Source organism: Ranitomeya imitator, chromosome 6 (genome assembly GCF_032444005.1).
Source record: "Ranitomeya imitator isolate aRanImi1 chromosome 6, aRanImi1.pri, whole genome shotgun sequence".
NCBI classification, from domain to species: domain Eukaryota; kingdom Metazoa; phylum Chordata; class Amphibia; order Anura; family Dendrobatidae; genus Ranitomeya; species Ranitomeya imitator.
Genome location: NC_091287.1, coordinates 128,544,037 through 128,558,252, shown reverse-complemented (window position 1 = coordinate 128,558,252; position 14,216 = coordinate 128,544,037). Strand labels below are relative to the sequence as shown.

The 14,216-nt window shown below is 41.4% G+C and overlaps 1 protein-coding gene across 4 annotated transcripts in view; it reads right to left on the bottom strand.

The window, feature by feature from the left end:
• The window catches only part of DNAJC13 (DnaJ heat shock protein family (Hsp40) member C13), a 248,732-nt gene that overhangs the window by 169,019 nt on the left and 65,497 nt on the right, over positions 1-14,216 (bottom strand). For all 4 annotated transcript variants that reach the window (XM_069730085.1, XM_069730086.1, XM_069730087.1 and 1 more), the window contains exon 2: positions 1,919-1,999. In XM_069730085.1, coding sequence (XP_069586186.1) covers positions 1,919-1,999 — 81 coding nt within the window. The remainder of the gene's footprint in view (positions 1-1,918; positions 2,000-14,216) is intronic.

Sequence of the window (14,216 nt, the reverse complement as noted above, 5' to 3'; positions counted from 1 at the left end):
CAGATAGGGATTATATACATTAGATAGGACTGCTCTATTATGGGTATACCTTGGCGATTGGTGGAGCAGCTTAACATACTTTTTTTGCAAAAAAACGTATTAACTAAATACCCTGTATTTTATCATTTTTTGACTAGCACTTGCTTATTTACTGTGACTTTTTTACGGCAGAGTATTTTTTGACCTCTCTGTGCGCTTTTGTGTCTTCAGGTTCTTTGGTGGTGTGAACAGGTTTCTACAGACTTGTTCACTGTGCAAGTAGCCCATGTGTTTTTGGTTTTCTAATTGTTCTCTTGTTTCTACAAGACTGGGGAGTCCACCACTCCTCTGTGGGTCATTTGCATTGTAGCTGTTCCATCCTGCATGTTCCACAAGGATATTTTCTCTCTGAACCCTGTTCATACAGGTACTATACAGATGATCAGGTTTTTAAATACATCAGAGAGGGATTATATACATTAGATATGACTGCTCTATTATGGGTATACCTTGGCGATTGGTGGAGCAGCTTAACATACTTTTTACTTATTAACTAAATACGGTACCCTGTATTTTTTAATTTCTTGACTAGCACTTGCTTATTTACTGTGACTTTTTTACGGCAGAGTATTTTTTGACCTATCTGTGCGCTTTTGTGTCTTCAGTCACATATAGTGACCTGGATATAGATAGATATAGATTGAGAGATATATATATATATATATATATATATATATATATATATATATATATATATATATATATATATATATATATATATATCAGACACACTTGTCTAGTTTTCTCATGGATTTAATTTTCCCTACACCTCTCCTGACATGTCTGTTTTGGTAGATACGGTACTTTTACTTCTTGTCAAATTCTGGAGATATTTTTCTAAAAACTGTGCTCTGCAGTTCCCCTGTTATTCCTCCTTAGAACTCATAAATAAGTTGAAAACTGAAGTTAACCACTCATTATTGTCAAAGTGATCTACATTTACCTTTGGTTAAATAGCACCAACATATTCCACTGTGCTGTACAGCAGCTGTCATTACTCATGTCAGGGGCTATGCTAATCACTAATTATTTCTGCCCTATTACACAAAAAATTCTCAAGAAGTCTATCATCATGCATTTTAGAGTGTAACAGGAAGCTGGGGAATGGAGGAAAACCCATACAAACTTCATAAAGATGTGGTCAGATTACATAATCCGGGACCCTAGTGAAGCAGGACCACAGTGCTAACCACTGAGCCACCATGTCGTCTATTTTTCAAAGGCGCATAATAATCTTTATTTTTATATAGCACTAACATATTCCGCAGCGCTTTACACACATTATCATCGATGTCCCCAAGGGGGCTCACCATCTAAATTCCCTATCAGTATGTCTTTGGAATGTGGGAGGAAGCCGGAGACCCCGGAGGAAACCCACACAAACACTGGGAGAACATACAAACTCTTTGCAGATGTTGTCCTTGGTGGGATTTGCACCCAGGACTGTAAGTCTGCAGTGCTAACTGCATCTCCTTGAAAAGTTCAGGTAGCCATTAAACCGAACCTGTTAGTCGATTCATGCTGCCCATGGTTTGCTGCAGCACAGCCAGGAATATTTTTCTCTTAAATGCCATCCGTTGCTGGAGACCTGTCAATCATCTGGTGTCAGATGTTTAAAATATATTTCTCTGAAATGCCAGGTGGGTCTGATTCATGCTGCCCATGGGTTGAACAGCATGCATCAGGGGACAGGTTCCCTTTTAGAGAAGTCTAGTGCTTAAGGATGTGCTGTCAAATATATGACAGCAACATAAAGGTGTGAGGTGGAGATAAAAGCCTTCAAATAAGGCCTCTGATCACTGTCTGTTAACATTACTGCTTCAGGTTAAGATGACACATTACAGAATTGCTACCAATTATGGTCACTGAAATAACTTACTTCCCCCTCCAGGAATGTTTTGTTGTATAGAAACAGGCTAGATCCTTGTTCTCTCGAATTATATTCATTTTGCATGGAGGCCTAAAAATAAAAAAAGAAAGAAATATACGTGTAAGTAATTCCAGTTAACCAACTAAAAGTCATAAAAGGAAATAAATCTATTATATAATAAAAAAGTTTCACTTAAAAGGAGCGCTGTCATCTCTTCATTTGCTTACCATTTATAACTCCATACATTTGCACTGGCTGTACCTGGTACTGCATCTTAGTAATCCAATGCAAGTAAATGGTAAATAGCTACAGAACCAGACACAACCACTACAGGATATGTAGAGAGCTATGCTTGGGAAAAATGAAGATTTGGTCATCTTTAATTAGCTGATCAGTGGGCATGCTGAAGCCATATTTCAACCAATTTCTTTAATTTAACATTAAAAGGAGCAATGATCGCACCGCGTATATGTTACCACAGCACAAAAATTCCTTTTAGCATTTTTCAGGCGTATTTTTAGTTGAGGGGGAGTATGTAATTTGCTGTACCTTAATTTTGTAATACAATTGTATACATAAGAGCTTGCTAATAAATGTATGGAACCTTACAACAATGCCTCCATGCATAGAAAATAGAAAAGGAGAAAGACAGACATGTGTAAAAGATCTTTGGCGCTTCCTAAATTTAAATGTTGATTATGTAACAACCACAATAGGTTACATTACAAGACAAAAAAAATTATTTAAAATATACTTATTAAGCCAGAAGCTTAATAGGATATAACAGTCATGATAACCAATAGACACATGTAAATATAATGAATAGACATTACCCCTAAAGTGATGTCCTTTAATATTCAATGATGGAGAGGCGACAGGCAATAATACACATATAGTGCAGTGTCGGGTGACTATAAAAGCTCAGCAGTAACACTATGCAATAAAGTGCCATGTGCAGAGTCACCGATGTGAACTGGCACATAGGAAAAGCATCATGGGAATCAGGACCCCATGAGTGTCACCACAGGAGGTGGCTTCCTCAAGGAATTTATTGGCACATCAACCACAAGTATGCACTACCAACCAGGCAGAATTCACATCTACTTCTTCTGATGACCATTCAGCAGCCCAGAACTAAAGTCTCAGATACACAGACGGCCGTTGGCCAAATGATTGCTTGGCAGACAGCCATCTCCCCTGACTCCTCCATACACAGGAATGCTTGGCTCAGCTGAGAGCTCCTGTGTAGTGATGAGCGAGTGTACTTGTTGATCGGGTTTTCCCTGAGCACGCTTATGTGACCTCCGAGTGTTTATGACTGCTCGGAGATTACGTTTTCATCGCCACAGCAGCATGATTTACAGCTATTAGCCAGCTTGATTACATGTGGGGATTCCCTAGCAACCAGGCAACCCCCACATGTACTCAGCCTGGCTAGTAGCTGTAAATCATTCAGCTGCCAAGATGAAAACAATCTCTGACCACTAACAAATACTCGGAGGTCACCCGAGCGTGCTCGTGAAAACCCGAGCAACGAGTACACTCGCTCATCACTACTCTTGTGTTCTCTATGAGAGCCGCCGCCGGACTCCTGTCTTCTTTCAGAATCCTCCAGTGGTGGCTTATCTCCCAGAGAACAAAAGGATGGGTTGAGGAAATGAAATAGACCACTTCCTCGGTGAGCCTATACATGTTAGACCGTTAGCCGATCCTGCAGAGGTCAGTGGGTTCAGATGACTTAGGGTACCGTCACACACTGCCATTTCGATCGCTACGACGGTACGATTCGTGACGTTCCAGCGATATCGTTACGATATCGCTGTGTCTCACACGCAGCAGCGATCAGGGATCCTGCTGAGAATCGTACGTCGTAGCAGATCGTATGGAACTTTCTTTCGTCGCTGGATCTCCCGCTGTCATCGCTAGATCGGTGTGTGTGACACCGATCTAGCGATGCGATCTAGCGATGTGTTCGCTTGTAACCAGGGTAAACATCGGGTTCCTAAGCGCAGGGCCGCGCTTAGGAACCCGATGTTTACCCTGGTTACCAGCGTAAATGTAAAAAAAAACAAACAGCACATACTTACATTCCGGTGTCCGTCAGGTCCCTTGCCGTCTGCTTCCCGCACTCACTGACTGCCGGCCGTAAAGTGAAAGCAGAGCACAGCGGTGACGTCACCGCTGTGCTGTGCTTTCACTTTACGGCCGGCAGTCACTGAGTGCGGGAAGCAGACGGCAAGGGACAGATACCGGAATGTAAGTATGTGCTGTTTGTTTTTTTTTACGCTGGTAACCAGGGTAAACATCGGGTTCCTAAGCGCGGTCCTGCGCTTAGTAACCCGATGTTTACCCTGGTTACCCGGGGACCTCGGGATCGTTGGTCGCTGGAGAGCTGTCTGTGTGACAGCTCCCCAGCGACCACACTACGATTTACCTACGATCACGGCCAGGTCGTATCGCTGGTCGTGATCGTAGGTAAATCGTTTAGTGTGACGGTACCCTAAGGTTAACTCCAGCAGCACCACAAGAGGCAGGATAGCTGTGCCTATGTGGAAGCTACAGAGGTTTCCCAGCACTTTGCCACTCCAGGTCCATTGTCTTTGCAGGAATAAGCTCCTTACTCAATACTGACCATTGGCTGCCAGTAAGCAGCGCTATTGCTGGCTATACCCTAGCAGGCAGACGCACTGTACTGCTCAGTGCACAACGGTAAAATGGTGCTCACAGGCATTATTACAACCTCGTGTGTAGGACAGTAAAGGATGCATGTGTGTGTGCGCATTACTCCAACCACTGAAAAGGACCCTTTCTCATGAGTAATACAGCCTGAATGATGGGAGACATGAATCAAAGACCAACTTCCTCATTACTTTGTATATTTTTGCCATTAATTCCACGGCACTTCACAGGAATTATCACGGTCACTATTGAGGCTCACAATCTAAATTCCCCATCAGTAGCTCTTTGGAGTGTGGGGAAAAAACTCACAGACACAGGGAGAGCATAAAAATGCCTTGTAGATGTTATCCTTGGTGGGATTTGACTCATTGACCCCAACGCTGCCAACCACTGAGCCATTGTGCTGCCTTTAAATACGTGTGTTAGTTTAAAAGAAAAACATAACTCAAAATGGGTCTGAAAATGAGCCAAATAGTGGCAGATGTACGGTATATCCCTGGCAGCTTCTCCTCCCCTGCTAAACTAGACAGACAGGTTCCTCCTTTATGTGTGCATATGGAGAGCCCTGTCAGTCAGTGTGATCGGGGCAGGGACATACCTCCACACCTAGTGGCCTCCACCCTTTTCCAGCTAGGTGTTTCACAAATATGATCCTGCACGTTAGAGTAAAACATAAATGTTTGTAGTGAGGGAGCCGGCCTCAGATTCTTGCTGACAGAGCATGAATTATGTCACAGGGCCCTTAAAAAGTCCATTCTAAGTATAGGCCAACCATATTCTAGTCCTGGAGTTCACCTTTATTTTTAGAGGTCAGTGTCTTAAGAGGTAAAACATTCTAAAATAAAAAAAAATAAAAAAAGACATTTTTACAGATTAGGTAGCATATAAAAAAAATAGACAAATGTAAGAAATATTATATTAATAACACAATCACACGCACAAACATATATATTACACACACTTTATTAAACACCAAGAGCAAGATTAAAAACATGGGTCATACACTGCAAAACAGCATCAAAAACAGCAAAAGGAAGCAAGATCGCACTCAGTAGGTGAAATAAAATATAGAAACGTAAAAAACATTTGAGGCCAATATATATATATCCCCTTAATGACAGCCAATGCATCTTTTAACTGACCTGAGATATAAGAATAGCCTCCCCATACAGGTGACAATCCAGCAGCTGTCGGCTGTACACTATAGCCGACAACTTGCTGCAGTCAGTCACTATCAGTGTTGGTCCCGTCCAAATCTGTTTAACCCCTTAGATGCTGCTGTCAATAGTGACTACATCATATTAATAGTTAACAGAATGTGGGGGCTTCCTCTTTATCCCAAGTGGTACCCTCAGATCATGATTGTGTGGTCCTGATGTTTGCCATGGTAATTCATAGCCAAGTAGCGGCCTTAGAGTCTCCTGGCTATAGCAACCTGTTCAGAAGGCAACGACATTTAGGTGGTAAAAATCCACATTTTCATTTCTGTCATGCCACTTTGCATTAATTCCTGAAAATCACCTGAAGGGTTAATAAACTACCTGACAGCAGTTTTCAATATGTCAGGGGGTGCTGCTTTTAAAATGGTATCACTTTTGGGGGTTTCCCAACATATGGGACCCCTAATGTCACTTCAGACATGGATAGGTCCCTAAAAAAAATAAATTTTGTAAATTTCCTTGAAAAAAATGAAAAAATACTGCTACATTTTTAAACCTCCTAAAATGCCAACAAAATAAAAGAACATTTTGCAAATGGTGCTGATGTAAAGCCGACATGTGCGAAATGTTATTTATTAATGTTTTGCTACGGTATGACTATCTGGATTAAAGGGATAATCATTCAAAGTGAAAATTGCAATTTTTTTTTTAATTTTTCTCAAATTTCTGATATTTTTTTTATACATAAACACAAAACATATTTACCTAAATGTACCATTATCATAAAGTATAATGTGTCACAAAAAAAAAAACCTCAAAATCACTGGGATTTGTTGACGCATTCCAGAGTTATTACCATATAAAAGTGACACTGGTCAGATTTCCAAAATTTGGTTCCATCACTAAGAGGATTTGTATAGGGAATGGAAAACAACAACAGTAAGTATGTGCCGACAATCCAGAACTGGCAGTGCTTTGGATGCAATGTATGTTCGCTGCTTCCAAAGCGCTACTGTCTATTGAACGCAGGTGAATCTGCATGTGTTCACAGAACCGTCCGGATTCACCGCGTCCAATACATTGTATGGGTGAAACAGACATGCTGCGATCTGGAGATGCAACGCATGTCTGTCTCCATGGGTGAGCCGTGGGCGTCTGTGGACATGGGATTTCTTGGAATCCCACACACTATGGTGTAACATCTGGACGTTGCGGGTTTGATGCTGCACAAGAATGCAACGTCCAAACCGCAGCGTTTATGCACATAACCTGACAGTATATAACAATATGAAAGGACAATAGGTCAATGGAGTGCCTAAGAATCCAGAGAATACGTAGCAATATAGACAGGTGTAGACAGGCTGTAAATTAGATGTAAATGGCACCACAAATATGATACTGCAAAAGGTACAAGTATACGTTCAGTATTTGTAAGCCAAAACTACGAGTGGGTGATAAATGCAGAAGTGGTGCATATGTTTCTATTATACTTTTCCTCTGATTGTTCCACTCCTGGTTTTGGCTCACAAACGATGTAAAATACTGAGAAAATACTGACCCTGTGAACATGGCCTAAGGGTATGAGAGAACAATCAGTATTTGCAGCAGAAAAATCTGTTCCAAATACTGGAGTGTTGGCAAGAAAAATACTGGGTAAAATAAGCACATTTTTGCTGAGGACTTTGTTTTGGACGCATTTTTTTCCCCATGAATTGGAATTAATTGATGCTGCAGATCTGAAACTGCTTCAAGTCTGCACGGAAAAATATAAGTATTCATCTTGTATACTGTAAGCCCGTATGGGCAGGGCCCTCTCCTTTCTGGACCATTCCGTCTATCATTGTTCAGTTTGTCACCGTATTTCATATTTGTATCCTGTATTTAACCCCCTCTTCATGTACACCATTATTGAATCAATGGTGCTCTAAAAACATACAGTAATTTAATTCCCTGTGCAAGTGTAGTAAAATGCTGCATTTTTTCGTAGCAAAAACCGCATAAAAAATGGAACATGTGAACCTATCTTCAAGAGGAAAAGTAACAAACACTACCCAGAAGACAATCAGTAATAACATGTGGAAATATGTCCACCACAAAAGGTATCAATAGATGCATAGTCAAAATTGTTCTCACCTGCTAAGAAGATGCCCATCCCAATGAATGCTTTGGCAATCTACCTTCAACTGGAGGTGGCACCATCCCAGCAAAAGCTCAATCCTATACAGCCCACAACCAATGAGAACGCTTACTGCAGTACCAGATAAAATATAAATGGGTACTGTTGGGATGCATGCGTCGCCCTGGAGGTTTTAGGACCTACTGTTTAGATAGGTGCAGGCATACTTTATGAAAATTGTGACATTGGTATCAGGGTACCAAATATATACAAGTCAAAACAGTGGGGGATGACCCTCTATAAATCACAGAGTACAGACCCTCAACCACATCTGATATTTAAAGATAACCATAATGAACTGGGCGTAGCTGTAATACAGGTTCGGCTACTACCTGGTCTGGCGGCAGGTTGCTCACCATGTCTGGCGGCAGGTTGCTCACCATGTCTGGCGGCAGGTTGCTCACCATGTCTGGCGGCAGGTTGCTCACCATGTCTGGCGGCAGGTTGCTCACCATGTCTGGCGGCAGGTTGCTCACCATGTCTGGTGGTAGGTTGTTCATTGAACACATTTAGCACATACATACATTTAATGACACCACTGCTCTTCACATTTTTTAGATAAGATGTTCTCCGCTGCTTGCTAATTGCATCTGTCCAATTTCTATCAGCAGCTTGACAAAACTGTTAACTTTTCTTTATCAGCCTTGTGGTGACTCAAAGACAAAACCCAAGCTCACACCATATCTGAGCAGAATATTTAATCACAAGTTATTTACAATTATTGCAACAGCATAATGCCAAATGGTTGAATGGGTACGTATGATGATTTACTTAACACGGCAATCTTACAGCTCAAAGACGTCCACGCACATATGTCCAACTTTGGATCGCAATGCACGAACTGGCCATGGGCTTCCTAATCAGAGCATGACCGCCTCATAGAAATACATAAAGCCGTAATGCTCCATTTCAGTGACCCGCGGCCACACTGTGCATTGCGGTCTTCTGCATGAGGCCTTAGGGTATGTGTCCACGTTCAGGATTGCATCAGGATTTGGTCAGGATTTTATGTCAGTATTTGTAAGCCAAAACCAGGAGTGGAACAATTAGAGGAAAAGTATAATAGAAACATATGCACCACTTCTGCATTTATCACCCACTCCTGGTTTTGGCTTACAAATACTGCCATAAAATCCTGACCAAATCCTGATGCAATCCTGAACGTGGACACATACCCTTAGCCTACAACAACCTATGTAGTTGAATGTGGTCTACTAACTTTCATTGTACAAAAAGTATAGTACCTCTCACAATATCAGAAATACTAGATAGAGGTACTATCAGAGAGGACATTCCTTCTTAGCAAGATTAGTGGCAAGCACACAACAAAATATATCACAAAACTTTTTCTCCTAAAATTTAGAGACGCTCAGTCACAGAAATATGAACGATTTACTGAAGATGAGATTTTAGCCTTCCAATATCAATTTGAAAACTATACGTTAAGACTTCTACTCGACATAACCTAAACAAAAGGACATTGTACTAAGGGCAGACAGCCCATGTGCCCCAACAAGCCCAGTAGGCATAAACATTAACCACAGGCATTTTTAAAGAATAACCATACTGTCTACGGTTCCTCAGTTAATGAGTTCACACAGGGATTTAATAAATGATAATGTTCTGGACTGTAGTGCAGTCATAGAGATACAGTTGTGTGAAAAAGTGTTTGTCCCCTTCACGATTTCCGATTCTTTTGCATGTTTGTCACACTTAAATGTTTCAGATCACCAAACAAATTTTAATATAGACAAAGATAACACAAGTAAACACAAAATGCAGTTTTTAAATGAAGGTCTTTCTTATTAAGGGACAATCCAAACTACAGGGCCTGTGTGAAAAGTGATTGTCCCCTCCTTAGGCAGAGTGACGCCGAGGAGAGACCACACTACACACTGCGGGTAACGTGCATCTTTTCATGCCGATTTCGGCATTTACCACTTTAGTTATTGGGGCTTCCCCCCTTAGAGTACCATATGTGTCACTTGCATAATACAGGATGGTCTAAAATTTAGACAGGAATACATGATACAACATATGGTCCATATTGACTATGATCTTTTCTATCAGTGGGGTATATTGCCTCTCTTTACTTTACATCAGCACAGTATTATAGTATTTAGTGGTTCTCCTATGGTTATGTCCCTCTTTTTAGTGGATTCTGTACCCCTTTTTTGTTATTTTTTGTGATTTTGTGTTTACTTTTTGTCATTTGATGTCTATGTATGTTTTATTTATTTTTGTGTAATAAACTATATTTTATTCAGAAAGTACCTCTTGTTTTGGGATTTACTGTGTAGTATAATCACCAAAACCATGTGATTTATGGTTCTAGTATCTGGTGGTACTTATATCCCCAATTCAGGGGTATTCTACTAAGGGGCAACCTATGTGAATAGTATTGTAACATACTATTATCTGTAGTTTATCACATCTTTGGGAAGTAGAGTTCAAATTCCTTAGCTACACCCAGGCCTGATTACTGTACAACTGTCCTCAATCAAGGAATCCCTAAGGACCTGTCTGACAAAGTAAAGTAGACAAACAAACAGTTACTCAAAAGCTAGATGATATGCCATGATCCAAATAAATTCTGGAAAAAAGGAGAAAAAGTAATTGAGATCCATCAGTCTGGAAAAGGTTATAAAGCCATAGGCTTGGAGACTCCAGCAAACCACAGTGGGAGGCAATATCCACCCATGGAGAAAAAATGGAACAGTAGTGAACCTTTCCACGAGTGGCCAGCCGACCAAAATTACCACAAGAGAGCAGCGATGACAACCAGGAGGTCACAAAAGACCCCACAACAACATCCAAAGAACTGCAGACCTCACTTGCCTCAGTTAAGGTCATTGTTCATGACTCCACCATAAGATAGAGACTGGGCTAACGTGGCCTGCATGGCAGAGTTCCAAACTACATTTTGTGCTTACTTCTGTTATCTTTGTCTAATATTTAAATTTGTTTAGCGATCTGAAACGTTTACTTGTGACACACATGCAAAAGAATAGAAAATCATGAAGGGGGCACTTTTTCACACAACTGTATAAGACAACACGAGCAGAACACTGATGACTTCAGAACTGCATAAAATTATTTTAAAAAAATCTGAAAAATAATAAAAATGGATTTGGGCCTTATGACTGCATTTTATATCTTAAGCTAGGTCCACATTGCGTTAGGGCAATCCATTTAACAGATCCATTAAACGGATGCGCTAAAATTGAGCCCAAATTGTCTTGTATTTTTGCCATCGCGTTAACACATGTGACGGCGTGCGTTTGCAATAGAGTTATTTCAGGAGGAAGTCACCAGTAAAAATGTCCCATTTTGTGTCTATAAGAGATGTACAGCTATAGGTTTTCATGGTAACTGACAGTGCAGAAATCTGAAGTCTGATCCTGCGACCATACTTTCTTCCCTCTGTCACCGAACCACCTTATGTTAGAACATAGCAACAGTTGGATGGCCCCATGACTGCACTGGGTTTATTAGTTGTGGGTTACCATGGAGATGCATATGGTGGCATAGGAGCTGTAGACATAAGACGTTCTACCAAAGACTACATGCTTCATTTTTAACTTTAGATGCTTTAGAGAATTACAAAATAATTTGGTTGCAAAGGTAGACAACGCCTGCTGTTACACTTCTCCATTCTGCATGTATTGATAAATAGCCCTAAAAACTCTGAAATCAGGACACAAGGTGGTATATAAAAATCATTTTCAGCATAGACAATCTTCGTTTGGAACCTATCAGGCCAATTTTAGAGAATAGGACCAGCAAGCTCCATAGTCCCCTTATTCCGTGATTGACTAGTATTCTCTTCAGCATTTCTAGTATCATTAGTGATAGAAATAAACTAGCTAAAAGGTAATGCTTCAGACAATCAATGATTTCTTTTTTCCTAGAAGTGAATAAATGTATCCATCAAACCCATGGAAAAGTATTTGTCATCTGGAAAGACTTAATCCCGACACCATAATCCCCGAGATGGAAAATCCTCTTATAAGATTCAATAGCACCTGCTGTTTGTGAGAAAAGTGTGAGGGGAGACAAGGCAGAAGCAACTAGAAAAGGTAAAAAACATTCTGCAAAAGCACACACCTGATCAGGTACAATGGTCGGGATTAGATCTAGTGACCCCACACTATAATAGGAGGACATATTTTTCTTAGCGTAGTCTAAAGGTACCATCACACTGAACGATATCGCTAGCGATCCGTGATGTTGCAGCGTCCTGGCTAGCGATATCGTTCAGTTTGACAGGCAGCAGCGATCAGGCCCCTGCTGTGCCATCGTTGGTCGGAGCAGAAAGTCCAGAACTTTATTTCATCGCTGGATCTCCCGCAGACATCGCTGAATCGGAGTGTGTGACACCGATTCAGCGATGTCTTCACTGGTAACCAGGGTAAACATCGGGTTACTAAGCGCAAGGCCACGCTTAGTAACCCGATGTTTACCCAGGTTACCAGCGTAAACGTAAAAAAAAAAAAAAAACACTACATACTTACCTTCCTGTCGCGTCCCCCGGCCTCAGCTTCCCTGCTCTGTGTAAGCGCACTGGCCGGAAAGCAGAGCGGTGACGTCACTGCTGTGCTCTGCTTTACGGCCGGCCGGCCCTCACACTGGGGGACGCAGGGAAGCTGACACTGAGGAACGTGACAGGAATATAAGTATGTAGTGTTTTTTTTTTTTTTACTTTTGCATTGGTAACCAGGGTAAACATCGGGTTACTAAGCGCGGCCCTGCGCTTAGTAACCCAATGTTTACCCTGGTTACCAGTGAAGACATCGCTGAATCGGTGTCACACACGCCGATCCAGCGATGTCAGCGGGAGATCCAGCGACAAAATAAAGTTCTGGACTTTCCCCAGCGACCAACGATCTCCCAGCAGGGGCCTGATTGTTGGTCGCTGTCACACATAACGATTTCGTTAACGATATCGTTGCTACGTCACAAAAAGCAACGATATCGTTATGTGTGACGGTACCTTAAGCCAAAACCAGGAGTGGAACAATTAGAGGAAAAGTATAATAGAAACATGCACCACGTCTGCATTTATCACCCACTCCTGGTTTTGGCTTCCAAATACTGATGTAAAATACTGACCAAATACTACTAGTGTGACGGCAGCCTAACGGTAAGTTCACACTGGGCGTTTTTTCAGTTTTTTTTTCTCTGCAGCAATACATTCATTTGATCTTGACAGGAAAGAAGCATGTCTTCAATGTTTGTTCTTGGGTTCTTCGCAGCGTTTTTTAGGTCATTTTTGTATGCTAGATTTTTCTCTCGTGCATGCAGTTCAGTGTTGAAAACAAAAAAAAGTTCTATTCCATAGAATGAGGTTGTCACAAAAAATGCAGCAAAACATGACACCTGGATTTTTTGCGCGTTTTTTCTGCATTTTTTCACCACCCATTCAAGTCAAGGCGTGAAAAACTGAGAAAACCCTGAAAGAAGTTACATTCTCTGTGTCCAAAAAAAACCATGCTAAGCACAAAATACTGATAAAAAAAAACCAGCTTGTATGCATGAGATTTCTGAAATCTCATAGGCTTTGCTGGTAGTGTAAAACGTAGCTGAAAATTAGCATAAAAAATGCCTAGTGTGAACTTAGCCTAATAATAATAAGCCAATGTGATAAGATAAGGCATTATCCGGGCATGCTCGTGTGCTAAGGCCTCTTTCACATTTCCGTTGTTTTGGAACCGTCACAATGCGTCGTTTTGGAGAAAAAACGCATCCTGCAAAGTTGCCCGCAGGATGCGTTTTTGCACCATAGACTTGCATTAGCGACGCATTGCGACGTATGGCCATATGTTGCATGCGTCGTCCACTGGATGCGTCGGGTTTTGGCAGCCCGTCGTTTTGAAAAAAACTTTCAAGGGAACGTTTTTTCGTACGTTGCATCCTGCATCTTTAGAATGGGCAGCGGACGCATTGAAGTACTGCGTCCGCTGTTATGCACAAACTCACAAACGTACGTCACGCCGACACTTTGTGACGGCCCCGTACCGACGTAAATGTGAAAGAAGCCTAACTAGGTGACTTCAGTGTGCTTGACATATGTTTGCGTCTCTGTGGCTGCAGGTCTCGTGGATGTTCGATAGGCTATCCCTGCATGTGTTACGGCTGTCACACAGGCACGAAACACGTAGCCGCAGGGACTGAAACATTTATTGTGCACGCCGAAAGCACTCTGTAAGCACACAATTTTGCTTGTATAACACCTTCTCCCGAAACATTCACTCATCACTAGGGTTTAACATTAACACTACAGCAAGAGGAA